Consider the following 17,259-nt stretch of genomic DNA (forward strand, 5'->3'; position numbering starts at 1 on the left):
ACCTCTTCAACTGAAGAGGTTGTAAAAAAAATGCTTTTAAAAGTAAAAAAAAAAAGTTGGCCACGCCCACCCAGTCACATTATCCCCACCCCACACTAAGCCACGCCCACAGAACCGGTAGTAACAAATTTTACATTTCACCCCTGGGTGTTACCCCACCTAGCAGGTATCCATACAGGCAATCCTCCACTTATGATGGTCGTTGAGCTCGCCAGAACAGTCTTAAGTCCCAAAAGGGGTCATCATGTGACCATAACTGATTTTAATCTTCTTTTTTTTTGTGGGGGTCTTTAGGCAAATGCCACAGTCATATAGCGAAATTTTAAAAAAACTGGTCGTTAAACAAACCCGTCTTTTGCTAAGAGGTGTTCTTTTGCTGGAAACCAGACATAAACGTTTTAATGGTTTATCATCGCTTTTTTTGTTGTAAGCCCCCTAGCGATGGGTGGCGTATAAGTTTAGCAAATAAATAATAAATAAAATACAATTAGGCAAAGCTCAAGAGGAAACTGAGCAACCATCTTCTTTTTAACGACCCCGTAATCCCTCGCGGAGTGGAGTCGGGGCAACTGAGTGTTTCCTGGCCGGATGCCTTTCCTGGCACCAGTGCGGAGTTTTGTTCAGCAGATATATATTCTCAGTGTGCCCAGAGAGACAAATATCTGCCTCTACCTAGGATCGAACTCACAGCTCCACCTCTAGACCCCCAGACCATCCAGGAGGAAATGGAGCAGTGCTTTAACTTTTATTTTTTTTTAATTTTCCTCTAAATGTTCTCCTTTGTTAGAGACCCAGAAAAAGTGAAACCAGGAGAGAAGAAGTTGGCCGGCAGACAGGACTTTGAAGAGAAGAAAGGAGGTGAAAAATTGTGGAAAAGACCCTTCAGGTTAGAGGTTGTCTTTCGCAGGTGATCTTTCCTGCCTACAGGCGGTCCTTGACTTACAGCCATTCGTTTAGTGACTGTTCAAAGTTACAACACCACTGAAAAAAAGGACATACAGCTGGTTTCGCGCTTACGACGGTTTCAGCAACCCCGGGTTCACGTGATCATCATTGGCGACCTTCCCAGCCGGCTTCCAACAGGCAAAATTGATACGGGAAAGCCAGATTCGCTCAACGAACACCTGATTCACTTAACAAATTACAGCGATTCGCTTAACAACCGTAGCGGAGAGGTCCTAAAACGAGGCACGACTCACATAATCAGGGCCTTGCTTAGCGTAGGAAATTGGCGATCGTAAGTCGAGGACAATTTGTATTGTCGTTTCTGCTTTCATAACATAACATAACATAACAACAGAGTTGGAAGGGACCTTGGAGGCCTTCTAGTCCAACCCCCTGCCCAGGCAGGAAACCCTACACCATCTCAGTCAGATGGTTATCCAACATTTTCTTAAAAATGTTTCTTTCGAGCACGTAGATTTTCGAATTCCAGCCAGTCCCTTGCCCTCAATAATTCAATATTTTTAAAATAATCTGTGCAAAAGGTGGACTAGGTAGGATTAGTTTGGATTCACCTGAGTTACTCTTTGGGTTCCTACCTTGCTAGGTAGCCTTCAAGTTCGCTAACGCTGAAGTTTTTAGAGGTAGTATCTAACAAATAATTCCCTCAACACTGTCAAACTATTTACTGAATCTGCACTACTATTAATCTTCTCATAGTTCCCATCACCAATCCCTTTCCACTTATGACTGTATGACTGTAACTTTGTTGCTGGCAATCCTTATGATTTATATTGATATATTGACCATCAATTGTGTTGTAAATGTTGTACCTTGATGAAGGTATCTTTTCTTTTATGTACACTAAGAGCATATGCACCAAGACAAATTCCTTGTGTGTCCAATCACACTTGGCCAATAAAATTCTATTCTATTCTATTCTATTCTATTCTATTCTATTCTATTCTATTCTATTCTCTAACCTATCCTATTACAGTATTTCCTATTCCTATTTCATTCCATCTATTCTATTCTATTCTATTCTATTCTATTCTATTCTATTCTATTCTATTCTATTCTATTCTATTCTATTCTTCATTCCAATATTTATTCTATTCTATTCTATTCTATTCTATTCTTCATTCCAATATTTATTCTATTCTATTCTATTCTATTCTATTCTTCATTCCAATATTTATTCTATTCTATTCTATTCTATTCTATTCTATTCTATTCTATTCTTCATTCCAATATTTATTCTATTCTATTCTATTCTATTCTATTCTATTCTTCATTCCAATATTTATTCTATTCTATTCTATTCTATTCTATTCTATTCTTCATTCCAATATTTATTCTATTCTATTCTATTCTATTCTATTCTATTCTATTCTTCATTCCAATATTTATTCTATTCTATTCTATTCTATTCTATTCTATTCTATTCTATTCTATTCTATTCTTCATTCCAATATTTATTCTATTCTATTCTATTCTATTCTATTCTTCATTCCAATATTTATTCTATTCTATTCTATTCTATTCTATTCTATTCTTCATTCCAATATTTATTCTATTCTATTCTATTCTATTCTATTCTTCATTCCAATATTTATTCTATTCTATTCTATTCTATTCTATTCTATTCTATTCTATTCTATTCTATTCTTCATTCCAATATTTATTCTATTCTATTCTATTCTATTCTATTCTTCATTCCAATATTTATTCTATTCTATTCTATTCTATTCTATTCTATTCTATTCTATTCTTCATTCCAATATTTATTCTATTCTATTCTATTCTATTCTATTCTATTCTATTCTTCATTCCAATATTTATTCTATTCTATTCTATTCTATTCTAACTTACAATCACAATCGGATTTGAAATTCCCATTGCTACGTGAGTTTGCCCCATTTTACGACCTTTCTTGTCACAGTCGTTAAGTGAATCACCGCAGTTGTTAAATTAGTCACACAGCCGTTAAGGGAATCAGGCTTCCTCGTTGACTTTGCTTGTTGGAAGGTCGCCGAAGGGGATCACGTGACCCCCGGGACACTGCAACCGTCATAAGTACAGGTAGTCCTCAACTTTCGACCACAACTGAGCCCAACACTTGTGCTTTAAGCGAGACTATTGTTAAGTGAACCTTGCCCATTTTACGACCTTTCTGGCCAGGCCGTTATTAAGCGAATCACTGTAGTTGTCAAAGTTAGTGACACGGTCATTAAGCGAATCTGGTTTCCCCGTTGATTTTGCTTGTCGGAAATTCGCCAGAGGAGATCACATGATCCTGGGACACTGCGACCGTCATAAATGTGAGTCAGTAACCAAGCGCCCAAATTTTGATAATGTGACAGAACGGTCGTAAGTGTGAAAACTGGTCATAAGTCACTTTTTCCAGCGCCGTTGTAACTTTGAACGGTCACTAAGCGAACGGTTGCAATTCGAGGATTCCCTGTACCCCGCTCCCTTCCCTTGGAGCACGCCTAAGGTTTTCCCATTCCTATTTTCCATTTTCTTCTCTAGGTCAGCATCCGCTACTTCGCTCAGCACCACCAGATACAAGGAGGTGGTCAAGGGCTGGTTTGAGTAAGTGGTTGGCTCCATTCTTTTTATTTATTTATTTTATTTATTTATTTTGTCACAATAGTATATATACGCCTAAGCATGAAAATAACTATATAATATATAAGCATATAAATGAGCATAAGTATGTGAGAACTATATTAATTGGATATAACGAAAGCAAACAATAGGACAGGAACGGTCGGCACGTTTGTGCTCTTATGCACGGCCCTTACAGACCTCTTAGGAATGGGGTGAGGTCAATAGTAGACAGTTTTTGGTTAAAGCTTTGGGGACTTTGAGAAGAGACCACAGAGTCAGGTAGTGTGTTCCAAGCATTAACAACTCTGTTACTGAAGTCGTATTTTCTGCAATCAAGATTGGAGCGGTTCACATTAAGCTTAAATCTATTGTGTGCTCGTGTATTGTTGCAATTGAAGCTGAAGTAGTCTTTGACAGGAAGGACATTGCAATAGATGATTCTATGAGTTAAACTCAGGTCATGTCGAAGGCAGTGGAGTTCCAAGTTTTCTAAGCCTAGGATTTCAAGTCTGGTGGCATAAGGTATTTTGTTGTATTCGGAGGAGCGGAGAACTCTTCTTGTAAAATATTTCTGGACACGTTCAATTGGTTTGATGTCTGAAATGCGGTATGGGTTCCAGACAGGCGATTCTTCCGGTTCTTTGCCAGAAAAAAAGTTATATAAAAACAAAACAAAACCCCGATGGGTCTATTTCTAAAATCCATTCGCTCTTGCAATCTGAAATTTTAAAACTGGAGGACTTTCATTGTGTTTCTCATCCTGGACATACATTCTGGAGCAGGGCCCCCGATCGAGGCTGATTTCTGGACCTGGGAAATAGGAGAGGAGCAAATAACGGAGAGCGTGAATTCAGAAATGAAAGAAAGACGAGAGGTGTTGAATGTCTGGGAAACGGAAGAGAAAGAGACACGAGAGATGTGAACAATGTACAGGAATAATTGAAGAACTAAATAAGTTGGAATGGTGTAAAGTCGGGCCTGCTCAGCAACCACTCCAGAAGGGAAAGGGTAGGGAGAGAGGAGTAGAGAGAAGGAAGAAAGTAGGTAGGTAGGTAGGTAGGAGAGAAGGGAGGGGGAAGAAAGGATAGGAGGAGGAGAAGGAGGGGAAGAGGGAGGGTTAGAAAGGGTGGAAGTGAGAAGTGGGAAGGAGGAGGGGAAGTAGGAAAGTGAGGAGGAGGAAGGATGGGGAAAGGAGAAGAGAAGAGAAGAGAAGAGAAGAGAAGAGAAGAGAAGAGAAGAGAAGAGAAGAGAAGAGAATTTTATTGGCCAAGTGTGATTGGACACAAGGAATTTGTCTTGGTGCATATGCTCTCAGTGTACATAAAAGGTAGTGTACATAGAAGGTAGAGAAGGGTAGAAAGAACTAAGGGAGGGAGGGGCGGCCGGGCAGGCCTGATTGAGTATAATTTAAGGGAATGATTAATTGTTGGATAATTGATTGTGTTGTACACTGGCCAAATCGCTGGAATTATTATGGAAAAAAAAAAATTCTTATAAAAAGAGATGTGAACAAAATGACAGACTGGATGAATCCACGGAGGGAAGTGAAGGAGCAAGTTTAATAAGGAGTGAAAAGAATAAAAATGAGTTCCTTCTTTCCTTTTCCTTCCTTTTCCTTCCTTCCTTCCTTCCTTTCCTCCTTCCTTCCCTCTTTCTTTCTTACTGCATTCTAACCACTGTACCACCAGGATCCCTCCTTCCTGCCTTCTCTCCATCTCTTTTCCCCCACCATCCTTCCTTCCTTCCTTCCTTCCTCCCTCCCTCCCTCCATTTCTCTCTCACACTTTCTTTCTTTCTTCTTTCTTTCTTTCTTTCTTTCTTTCTTTCTTTCTTTCTTTCTTCTTTCTTTGTTTCTCTCTCTCTCTCTCTCTTTCCTTTTTTCCATTTAACTCAATTATTAGCTGATTCTTTTTTATCACTCTATTTCTGGGTGGGTGCGGACCTATTATGAGGAGATTGAAAAGTGTGTTGGAATGTGTGAATTGGTTCTGTCGGCACTGTTGTGTGAACGAGGAACCCGCAGATTGGACCCCTGTTTGTATGTTGTATGTTTGTATGCAGCAGAGGCCAGAGATGAGTTGCTGGGGGAGGGGGTGTCCTCCCCTCTACATGGATAAAAATTCCAGGGGGAGGAGAACCACCTGCTGGGGGTCATGAACGGAGGGGTGCGAAGAAGACAAGCAAATCCAGGGGGAGCCAGGAGGGTCTTCGCAGCAAATTTATTTATTTATTTATTTATTTGATTTCTATACTGCCCTTCTCCCGAAGGACTCAGGGCGGTGTACAGGCAAGAATAAAACAGACGGTACAATATACAAATTTAAAATGCAGTTAAAAAACTTATTTTAAAATTGGCCTGAGAAGTAAAATATACAGTGAGCTAAAACCCCAATTAAAATTAGTTAATAAGAATTTTAAAAATTTGATGAAATTCAATTTAAGCCAGCCCCGCGCGAATAAAAAGATGTGTCTTCAGTTCATGGCGAAATGTCCGAAGGTCAGGTATTTGGCGTAAACCCGGGGGAAGTTCGTTCCAGAGGGTGGGAGCCCCCACAGAGAAGGACCTTCCCCTGGGGGCCGCCAGCCGACATTGCTTGGCGGACGGCACCCTGAGAAGTCCCTCTCTGTGGGAGCGTATGGGTCGGTGGGAGGCATGTGGTAACAGCAGGCGGTCCCGTAAGTATGTGTGAGTGCCATACTCAAAATCATTTTTCTGCATTTGCAAGTTTTAGGCACAAACGTGGGAACTCGGTCAGTAGCGGGTCAGTGGATCAGTACTGCAGCCGACCTTCCTGTGTGGCCGCCTGTCTCCCCTCCGGCGTGGCCGATGAACAAGTAAGCTGGTTTGTTCCGACATCTGTCCATCGGCCCCTGCGCTCACCCTTTTGCTATCCTGGTTTAATTTTGGCTACCGTGCTCCAAGCCTCAGGAGAGAATAAGGTACTCCTCGACTTACGGCCACCATTGAGCCCAAAATTTCCGTTGCTAAGCGAGATGCTTGCTCAACGGCTCCATTTTACGACCTTCCCTGCCACCGTTGGTAAGGGAATCGCTGCAGTTGTTCAGATAGCAAGTCAGTCCTTAAGTGAATCCGGCTTCTCCATTGACTGCGCTTGCCGGAAGGTCGCGAAAGGGAATCACGTGACCCCAGGACACTGTGACCCGTCGTAAACATGAGTCAGTTACCCAAGTGACTGAATTTTGATTATGTGACCATGGGGATGTTGCAGTGGTCATCAGTGTGAAAAATGGTTATCTCACTTTTTTCAGTGCGGCTCTAACTTCAACCGGTCACTAAGCGAACAGTTGTAAGTCGAGGACCCAATGGTGGGGGTTTTCTTTTTTTTTTTAAGAACAAGTTTTTATTAATTTTTTAGTTTTCCCCCCCTACACACATACATGATTTTTGAACAGAGTATTGGCCGTATCATATCTTATACAATTCAATATATTCAAATATATTTTACTTAGTTACATTTTTTGCCAAAATGTTCTTTTTTCATAGTTCTTATCCTTTTCCTAATATTTCCTTGCTCATTTTATTAAGTCACATCTTCTTTCGCCCTCAAGTTCTAATTTCTCCATTTTTATTCGTATTCGTTCTCTTTCATTCTTTTTTTTTTAACTATTTCAATTTTTATCCTGATATATTCAAATATATTCGGGGTTGCCTTTCTTCCATTTCATCTTTTCCTTTTCACAGCAATCCTTTCTTCTCCTCTCAGTCCTTTCCCTCCCTCCTTTCTTCCTACCTATTTTCTTCTCTCCTCTCCTACTCCTTCTCTACTTCCCCTTCCTTGCTCCCCCTCCACCCTACTTCCTCCCTATCTAAGAGTCTCTCCTACTCTTATTTCCCCTACTTTTTCCTCTTCCCTTTCTTCTTTCTCTCTCCCTCCTTCTCCCCTTCCATCTCTCTCCTTCTTCTTATCTCTCTCCATTGCTGTATTTATTTTCATATTAGTATTTCTGGTGTCCAGACAATTTCTGGGAGAGGATCAGCTGAAAGCCACTGTAATCTACCACAAGATTCCACCAGCCTAAACATCCTAAATTTACCAGTATAGGTTGTCCTCGACTTACAACCGTAAGAATTACTGTCATCAGTTGTACTGGTCATTAAGTGGGTCACCAGGTAACTGTGCTGGATTTTATGACCTTTTTTGCAGAGGTCATTAAGGGAATGTTGTGGACATTAAGCAAACCTATCGACTGTAATGGACACATTTTAGAAAAGGAAACAGAAGTACGTCGCTCTGTGAGTGAGATGTATAGAATCCGTGTCATAAGTAGCCTGGGAGAGGCCTGTCGTAACTTTGAATGGTCACTAAACAAACTGGTTGTAATTCAAGGACTGTATTTGTCAACCATAACTTTCCCCCCAGCTATGGTCACTTTGCTGCAAAGCTAACCAGAGTACGGGTTAAATCACATAACATAACATAATAGCAGAGTTGGAAGGGACCTTGGAGGTCTTCTAGTCCAACCCCCTGCCCAGGCAGGAAACCCTACACCATTTCAGACAAATGGCTATCCAACATTTTCTTAAAAATTTCCAGTGTTGGAGCATTCACAACTTCTGCAGGCAAGTTATTCCACTGATTAATTGTTCTAACTGTCAGGAAATTTCTCCTTAGTTCTAAGTTGCTTCTCTCCTTGATCAGTTTCCACCCATTGCTTCTTGTTCTACCCTCAGGTGCTTTGGAGAATAGCTTGACTCCCTCTTCTTTGTGGCAACCCCTGAGATATTGGAACACTGCTATCATGTCTCCCCTAGTCCTTCTTTTTATTAAACTAGACGTACCCAGTTCCTGCAACCGTTCTTCATATGTTTTAGCCTCCAGTCTCCTAATCATCTTTGTTGCTCTTCTCTACACTCTTTCTAGAGTCTTAACATCCTTTTTATATCGTGGCGACCAAAACTGAATGCAATATTCCAAGTGTGGCCTTACCAAGGCATTATAAAGTGGTATTAACACTTCACATGATCTTGATTCTATCCCTCTGTTTATGCAGCCCAGAACTGTGTTGGCTTTTTTAGCAGCAGCTGCACACTGCTGGCTCATATCTAAATGGTTGTCCACTAGGACTCCAAGATCCCTCTCACAGGTACTACTATTGAGCAAGGTGCCACATATCCGGTACTTGTGCATTTTGGTTTTTTTGGCCTAAATGTAGAACCTTCCTTTTTTCACTGTTGAATTTCATTTTGCTAGATAGCGCCCAATGTTCAAGTCTGTCAAGATCTTTCTGTATCTTGAGATACAGAAGTCGTGATGTTTAGTGACAGCTCATAGTTACAGCAATACTGAAAAAAAAGGGGACACGACCCGTTCCTGCACTTACAACCGGCGTTTACTTCCCATTTCTGACCAGAAAAGCCCCGTGGCAAACAATGGTTTGGCGTAACAACCGTCACATTCACTTAATAAGAACTACCGTATTTTTCAGAGTACAAGATGCACCTTTTTTCCCCAAAAAAAGAGGGTGAAAAGAGCTTTACGGCTGCCGTGACTTAAAACCAAACAGGCAGGCTCGATGATGGTCGTAAGTGGAGGACAATGTTGAATCCCACCTCAAGGGCCCAGAGTCAAGTCGACCGTCTCATTTTGAACCCATTCCTTAATAATATAATATAACAACAGAGTTGGAAGGGACCTTGGAGGTCTTCTAGTCCAACCCCCTGCCCAGGCAGGAAACCCTACACCATCTCAGACAGATGGTTATCCAACATTTTCTTAAAAATTTCCAGTGTTGGAGCATTCACAACTTCTGCAGGCAAGTTGTTCCACTTATTAATTGTTCTAACTGTCAGGAAATTTCTCCTTAGTTCTAAGTTGCTTCTCTCCTTGATCAGTTTCCACCCATTGCTTCTTGTTCTACCCTCAGGTGCTTTGGAGAACAGCCCGACTCCCTCTACTTTTTTCCTTATCTGCTCCCTTTTCCAGGAAGGCCACCTCTCGGAGATCCACGCGGTCACCTTCAGTCCGGACTCAGGCCTGCTAGCCACGGGTGGCGCGGACAGGCTGATTAAGCTTTGGACTGTGGCTGGAGGTAAGTGGATGACCAAAGGCATCACATGTCTCTTCTGAAGAGATGTGCCAGTTCAAACATGGGTCAGGAACAAGCCAACATGGCCAGAGCTGACATAAGGGCCAGAATAGCTCAGGCTGGTAAAGCCTGTTATTAAGAACACAAAGCCTGCAATTACTGCAGGTTCAAGCCCCACCAGGCCCAAGGTTGACTCAGCCTTCCATCCTTTATAAGGTAGGTAAAATGAGGACCCAGATTGTTGGGGGGGCAATAAGTTGACTTTGTAAAAATATACAAATAGAATGAGACTATTGCCTTATACATTGTAAGCCGCCCTGAGTCTTCGGAGAAGGGCGGGGTATAAATGTAAACAAAAAAAAATAAAAATAAGGGAGTATTTGTCGCTCAAGGTTCAACTGTGCGGTCCTTTGGTGCTCTCTGAGCTTGGTGGTTTTCTCGCAGACGTTTCATGACCCAACTGGGCAACACCATCAGTGCTAGAAGTGGATAGGGTTTGTGGAGGAGCAGGGAGAGGAGGAGGAAGAAGAGGAGGAGGAGGAGGAGGACTATGGGGTCCTTGGTGCTCTCTGAGCTTGGTGGTTTTCTTGCAGACGTTTCAGGACCCAACTAGGGAACATCTTCATGGCTGGAAGAGAGGGAGGAGGGAGCAGGAGGAAGGAGGAGGAAGGACTGTGTGGTCCTTGGTGCTCTCTGAGCTGGGTGGTTTTCTTGCAGACGTTTCATGACCCAGCTAGGAATTATTATCAGTGCTAGAAGGGAGGAGAATTATAGGGTCTCTGGTGTTCTCTGAGCTTACTTGTTTTCTTGAAGACATTTCACGACCCAATTAGGGAACATCATCAGTTTTTGAAGGGAGGGCGGTTTGCAGCGGAGGAAAAAGAAGGAGGGAGAGGAGGAGGAGGAGGAGGAGGAGGAAGACAACTATGGGGTCCTTGGTGCTCTCTGAGCTGGGTGGTTTTCTTGCAGACGTTTCATGACCCAGCTAGGAATTATTATCAGTGCTAGAAGGGAGGAGAATTATAGGGTCTCTGGTGTTCTCTGAGCTTACTTGTTTTCTTGAAGACATTTCACGACCCAATTAGGGAACATCATCAGTTTTTGAAGGGAGGGCGGTTTGCAGCGGAGGAAAAAGAAGGAGGGAGAGGAGGAGGAGGAGGAGGAGAACTGTAGAATCCTTGGTGCTATCTGAGATTAGTTGTTTTCTTGCAGACGTTTCATGACCCAGCTAGGTAACATCATCAGTGCTAGAATAAGGGGGTTTGGAGAAAGGAGGAGGAGGAAGAAGAAGAAGGATGGCGACTATGGGGTCCTAGGTGCTCTCTGAGCTTGGTTGTTTTCTTGCAGACATGAATAGAATAGAATAGAATAGAATTTTTTATTGGCCAAGTGTGACTGGACACACAAGGAATTTGTCTTGGTGCAGATGCTCTCATTGTACATAAAAGACACCTTCATCAAGGTACAACACTTACAACACTTAATGATAGTCAAAGAGTACAAATAAGCAATCAGGAAACAATATCAATATAAATCGTAAGGATACAAGCAACAAAGTTATAGTCATACAGTCATAGGTAGAAAGAGATTGGTGATGGGAACTATGAAAAAATTAATAGTAGTGCAGATTCAGTAAATAGTTTGACAGTGTTGATGGAATTATTTGTTTAGCAGAGTGATGGCCTTCGGGAAAAAACTGTTCTTGTGTCTAGTTGTTCTGGTGTGCAGTGCTCTATAGCGTCGTTTTGAGGGTAGGAGTTGAAACAGTTTATATCCAGGATGCGAGGCGTCTGTAAATATTTTCACGGCCCTCTTCTTGATTCGTGCAGTATACAGGTCCTCAATGGAAGGCAGGTTGGTAGCAATTATTTTTTCTGCAGTTCTAATTATCCTCTGAAGTCTGTGTTTTTCTTGTTGGGTTGCAGAACCGAACCAGACAGCTATAGAGGTGCAAATGACAGACTCAATAATTCCTCTGTAGAATTGGATCAGCAGCTCCTTGGGCAGTTTGAGCTTCCTGAGTTGGCGCAGAAAGAACATTCTTTGTTGTCCTTTTTTAATGACATTTTCGATGTTAGCTGTCCATTTTAGATCTTGCGATATGGTAGAACCTAGAAATTTGATGTTTCACGACCCAACAAAGGAACATCATCACTGTTGGCACTGTTGCACTGATAATGTTCCCTAGTTCGGTAATAAAACGTCTGCAAGACAACCCATCAAGTTCGGAGAGCACCACGGTCCCCATATGGAGAGCTCTTAGTCCTCAAGTTACAACAGTTCACTAAGTGACCTTTCCGAGTTTTAGCTGCACTGAAAAAAAGTGACTTATGGCCATTTTTATACTTACGACTGTTGCAACTTCCCAGTGATCAAAATTCAGATGATTATTTATGATGGTTTCAGTGTCCCGGGGCGACGTGATCCCCTCTTTCTGACCCCCCAAAAAAAATCAATGGGGAAGCCAGCTTCGTTTCACAACGGGTGTGCCAGACCTTCTGGATGGAGAAGTGGACAGTGTAGCACACATAGAAATACACAAGTGTCGAAATGTGTTCAGGGTTTGTGGGACCCGTTCTTTATTCGGCTGAATAAAGCTTATCGAGGAAGTGGGGAATTCTGGGAGTTGAAGTCCTCCAGGCTTAAAGTTACCAAGGTTGGAGACCCCTGCTGTAGAGCACTATCTAAGCAATTTGTTCCCAACAATCTGGGTCCTCATTTTACCGACCTCGGAAGGATGGAAGGCTGAGTCAACCTTGAGCCGGTCAGGATCGAACTCCTGGCAGCCGGCAGTCAACAGAAGTAGCCTGTACTGCTCCATTTTAACCGCTGCGCCACCACGGCTCGTGTACTGCCCTGTGGTGACCCAGGCCCAGGTAGGTAGCAGGAAACGCAGTCCGTGAAAAAAAAAAAAACCAACTTTATTCGAACAGCTGAGAATTACTTCATTCCCAGGGTCGTTCGACTCAAATTAAAGCAAATTCCTCCCAAACACAAATTTTTCAGTCCTATCGCAAATCTTGGTCCAATTAGGCAAACTGCCAAAGGCCTTTCTTGGCAAACGTTCAGAAGTCACAAAAATAAAGGCAAGAGGAAGCAGAAGACGAAGCTACCAAGGTTGTTTTCTGGCAAAGAGCCCAAACGCTGTTGCTGGTCTTTTAAGCCTTATGGGAGGGGCCAATCGTCTCCTGGCCTTACTCCCAAGTCGTCCTTTTTGCTTCAGCTGCTCTTGCCTTCTGGCAGCTCTTCTCATGCGTGCATTAGGAACAGGCTCCTCCTGTTCCCTCAGCCTCAGTTCCCTTCACCTCAGCCTCATCACATGCTTCTATTGAGGTGTAAAAGGGGAGGGGGCTTCGATGGAGACACTGTCCCTGCCTCCTTGCAGATGTTGGCACCCCCCCCCCCGGACACCTCTGGTTTTTGAGCTTTGTGGCTGTTTTCAGGTTGCCTGGAGAAGAAGGAAACCTTCGACGGATCGAGTGGCAGCATCACCAGCCTTGCGTTTGATCCCTCGGTGAGCCTGTAGGAAAACTGTTCTGGATCTCTGCAGGTGATGTCAGGAGAAGGGAGCTGAGTGCAGGTGGTCCTTGACTTACAACCATTCGTTTAGTGACCGTTCAAAGCCACAACGGCACTGAGAAAAGTAACTTATGTCCGTTTTTTCACACTTATAACAGTTGTAGCTTCCCAATGGTTACGTGATCAAAATTCGGACATAACTAGTTCGTACTTACGACCGTTGCGGCACCCCAGGGTCAAGGAATTCCCTTCTGACCAGCAAAGTCAACGGAGCAAAGCCAAAATTCACTTAACAACCCTGTTGCTTACTTAACAACTGCGGTGATTCACTTAAAGGAAACCATTGTTTCGCTTAACGAACCATGGCGTTCAGTTAGAGACCGCTGCAAAAAAAGGTTGTGAAATCGGGTCAGTCCCGTGGCCAAGCCATTTTAGGACCACTAGGACATAAGCTCTATTACGGTCTTACGTCAAGGACTACCTGCAACAAGCTGGACAACGTTTTGTATTTGAGCTCGGAGGAGACCAGCTCCCTTCCCTCACTGATGTCAGGTTGTTTTCCTCCGACTCTGTGAAAACTAACTTGACCTCTGGGGTTTTTTGTGGGGGAGGACTTTGAATTTTGTGTGTTTTTTTAAGAGGCTTCTTGTTTTAAACGGGCTGCGGATGTTTTAGCAGTAGAGATAGTCCTTTAAATGGCTTATTAAAATACTTTAAATGTCTTAAATGTTTTGGAAATTCCCCCATGGGGATTCAGCAGGGAACGTCAGACAGACAAAGAGAAAGGAAAGAAAGAAAGAAAGAAAAAGAGAGAGAAAAGAAGGAAGGAAGGAAGGAAGAGAGAGAGAGAGAGAAAGAGAGAGAGAAAGGAAGGAAGGAAGGAAAGGAAGGAAGGAGAGAGAGGAAGGAAGGAAGGAAGGAAGAAGAGGAAGGAAGGAAGAGAGAGAGAGAAAGAAAGAAAGAAGAGGAAGGAAGGAAGGAAGGAAGAAAGAAAAAGAAAGAAAAAGAAGCGAAGGAAGAGAGAGAGAAAGAAAGAAAGGAAGGAAGGAAGAGGAAGGAAGGAAGGAAGGAAGGAAGAAAAGATAAAGAAAGAAAAAGAAAGAAAGAAAAGGAAGAGGAAGGAAGGAAGGAAGGAAGAAAAGAAAGAAAGAAAGAAAGAAAGAAAGAAAGAGAAGGAAGTCTTACAGCACAAAGTTTGATCCATGTGTTCTCACTGGCAAATGGACAATGTCTCCAGCCACTCAGAGTCACTGAACCACGAGATGGGCAGCAAATAAATTTGAGAAACAACACAAAATTTAAAAATGTGTTCGAAAGAGTTTTTTCCATTTACGTACAGCAGAGGGCAGACAAAACTGCTTGTGAAAACTTCAGCCAAAAGCACAATTCCATCAAAACAACATTTGGGAAATATATAACTGTTTACTGCACTAGTAAATAATTTGCTCGCATTGCTGATTTTTTTATGTTCAATTTTTTTAATCCCACCCCTTTTGTTTTGATAAACAACTTAAAATGGTAAGCATACCAAATATTCCCTTCTCCTCCTATTTTCCCCCACAACAACAACCCTGTGAGGTGGGTTCAGCTGAAAGACTCGTCCATGTCACCCAGCTGGCTTTCCTGCCTAAGGTGGGACTAAAACTCACCATCTCCTGGTGATTGGCCCAAAGTCACCCAGCCGGCTTTCATAGCTATGGACTAGAATTCCCAGGTCTCCTGGTGATTGGCCCAAAATCACCCATCCGGCTTTCATAGCTATGGACTAGAATTCCCAGGTCTCCTGGTGATTGGCCCAAAATGGATTAGAATTGCCAGGTCTCCTGGTGATTGGCCCAAAATGGACTAGAATTCCCAGGTCTCCTGGTGATTGGCCCAAAATCATCCATCCGGCTTTCATAGCTATGGACTAGAATTCCCAGGTCTCCTGGTGATTGGCCCAAAATGGATTAGAATTGCCAGGTCTCCTGGTGATTGGCCCAAAATGGACTAGAATTCCCAGGTCTCCTGGTGATTGGCCCAAAGTCACCCAGCCGGCTTTCATAGCTATGGACTAGAATTCCCAGGTCTCCTGGTGATTGGGCCAAAATCACCCATCCGGCTTTCATAGCTATGGACTAGAATTCCCAGGTCTCCTGGTGATTGGCCCAAAATGGACCAGAATTCCCAGGTCTCCTGGTGATTGGCCCAAAATGGACTAGAATTCCCAGGTCTCCTGGTGATTGGCCCAAAGTCACCCAGCCGGCTTTCATAGCTATGGACTAGAATTCCCAGGTCTCCTGGTGATTGGCCCAAAATGGACCAGAATTCCCAGGTCTCCTGGTGATTGGCCCAAAATGGACTAGAATTCCCAGGTCTCCTGGTGATTGGCCCAAAGTCACCCAGCCGGCTTTCATAGCTATGGACTAGAATTCCCAGGTCTCCTGGTGATTGGCCCAAAGTCACCCAGCCGGCTTTCATAGCTATGGACTAGAATTCCCAGGTCTCCTGGTGATTGGCCCAAAGTCACCCAGCAATTATTGATCTGCTTAGCCCTTGAAGAACTCAAGGAACCCTGAGGAACATGCAGTGTGGAGATGGTCCTTTGGCTTCCAAAGGAGGAAGTCCTTAGGAGGAATAGTTTTAACCGGAGAGAGAAAAAGCTTCCAAGGAGAACTTCCGTCGCCTTCTGCCCCATCGCTGGGGGTTCTCCCTTAACGCCCCTAACATCGCTGTTTCTTTCTCCAACCCTTCTCCTTGTTTAGGGGGGTTGCGTCTTAGCCGCCACGTACGACAACGCTGCCCAGTTGTGGAAGGTGGGGGACAGCAGGCTTAAGGTGAGTCCATCTGGGGTGGGGGGTTTTTGGCTGGGTGGTGTGGGGAGAACCCCCTACTCCTCACTGGCTAAATTCTGTTCAGAGGAGGTTGGGTGTCAGAGCTCCATAGGGGGCCATAGCAGGACTGTATGTGTGTGTATGTGTGTTCAGAAGAAGGCAAGGACTACGTTTTAGGGAGACAGGTGACACTGGCAGAAGCTTGAAGGTTTGATTGTCTTCATCCTACCCCATGGTCAGCCCCACCAGGTAGACCTGACCAGGAAATCAACTCTGTTGATTTCACTTTTATGATTTTATGGACCATAATAGCAAAATCAGGGAAGTTTTGTGGTATCTCCTCCACCTTCTCTCGTTTCCTCTTTTCTCTTTGCTCCTTTCCTCTTCTCCTCCTTCTCTTACTACTCTTCTTCTAATCTTCTTCTCCTTAACTAGCTCCCATCCTCCATCTCTTTCTTCTCTTTCCTTTTTCTGCTCCTCATTTGTCTCCTTCTCTTCTTTTTCTTCTCCTTTTCTGTATCTATCTTCTCCTCGTCAATCCTCCACTTCCTATCTATCTATCCATCCATTTATCTCTTATCTATCTATCTATCCATCTATGTTATCTATCCATCTATTTATCTATCTGTCTATCCATCCATCCATCCATCCATCTATATCTATCTATCTTATCCATCCATCCATCCATCCATCCATCTATACCTATCTCTTATACATCCATCCATCCATATCTATCTATCTGTCTGTCTGTCTGTCTGTCTATCTATCTATCTTATTTGTCCATTCACCCATCCATCTATCTATCTTATTTATCCATCTATTTATCTATCCATCCATCCATCCATCCATCCATCTATCCATCTATTTATCTATTTTATCTGTCCATCCATCCATCCATTCATCCATCCATTCATCTAGCTATATCTAGCTATCTTATCCATCCATCCATCTATATCTAGCTATCTTATCCATCCATCCATCCATCCATCCATATCTATCATCCATCCATCTCTATCTATCTATCTATCTGTCTGTCTGTCTGTCTGTCTGTCTGTCTGTCTGTCTATCTATCTATCTATCTATCTTATTTGTCCATTCACCCATCTATCTATCTTATTTATCCATCTATTTATCTATCCATCCATCCATCTATCCATCTATTTATCTATTTTATCTGTCCATCCATCCATCCATCCATCCATCTATATCTAGCTATCTTATCCATCCATCCATCCATCCATATCTATCATCCATCCATCCATCTCTATCTATCTATCTATCTATCTATCTATCTATCTATCTATCTATCTATTTATTTATCTAT

General features: G+C 42.8%; 1 protein-coding gene across 1 annotated transcript in view; it reads left to right on the top strand.

Annotated features, from left to right (window-relative positions):
* ATG16L2 (autophagy related 16 like 2) overlaps window positions 1-17,259 on the top strand; it is a 52,966-nt gene that overhangs the window by 23,896 nt on the left and 11,811 nt on the right. The window contains exons 8-13 of the mRNA XM_058185067.1: window positions 788-886; window positions 3,475-3,537; window positions 6,282-6,390; window positions 9,501-9,606; window positions 13,047-13,117; window positions 15,867-15,938. Of these exons, the coding sequence (XP_058041050.1) occupies window positions 788-886; window positions 3,475-3,537; window positions 6,282-6,390; window positions 9,501-9,606; window positions 13,047-13,117; window positions 15,867-15,938 (520 nt within the window). The remainder of the gene's footprint in view (window positions 1-787; window positions 887-3,474; window positions 3,538-6,281; window positions 6,391-9,500; window positions 9,607-13,046; window positions 13,118-15,866; window positions 15,939-17,259) is intronic.

Source organism: Ahaetulla prasina, chromosome 5 (assembly GCF_028640845.1).
Source record: "Ahaetulla prasina isolate Xishuangbanna chromosome 5, ASM2864084v1, whole genome shotgun sequence".
Taxonomy (NCBI): domain Eukaryota; kingdom Metazoa; phylum Chordata; class Lepidosauria; order Squamata; family Colubridae; genus Ahaetulla; species Ahaetulla prasina.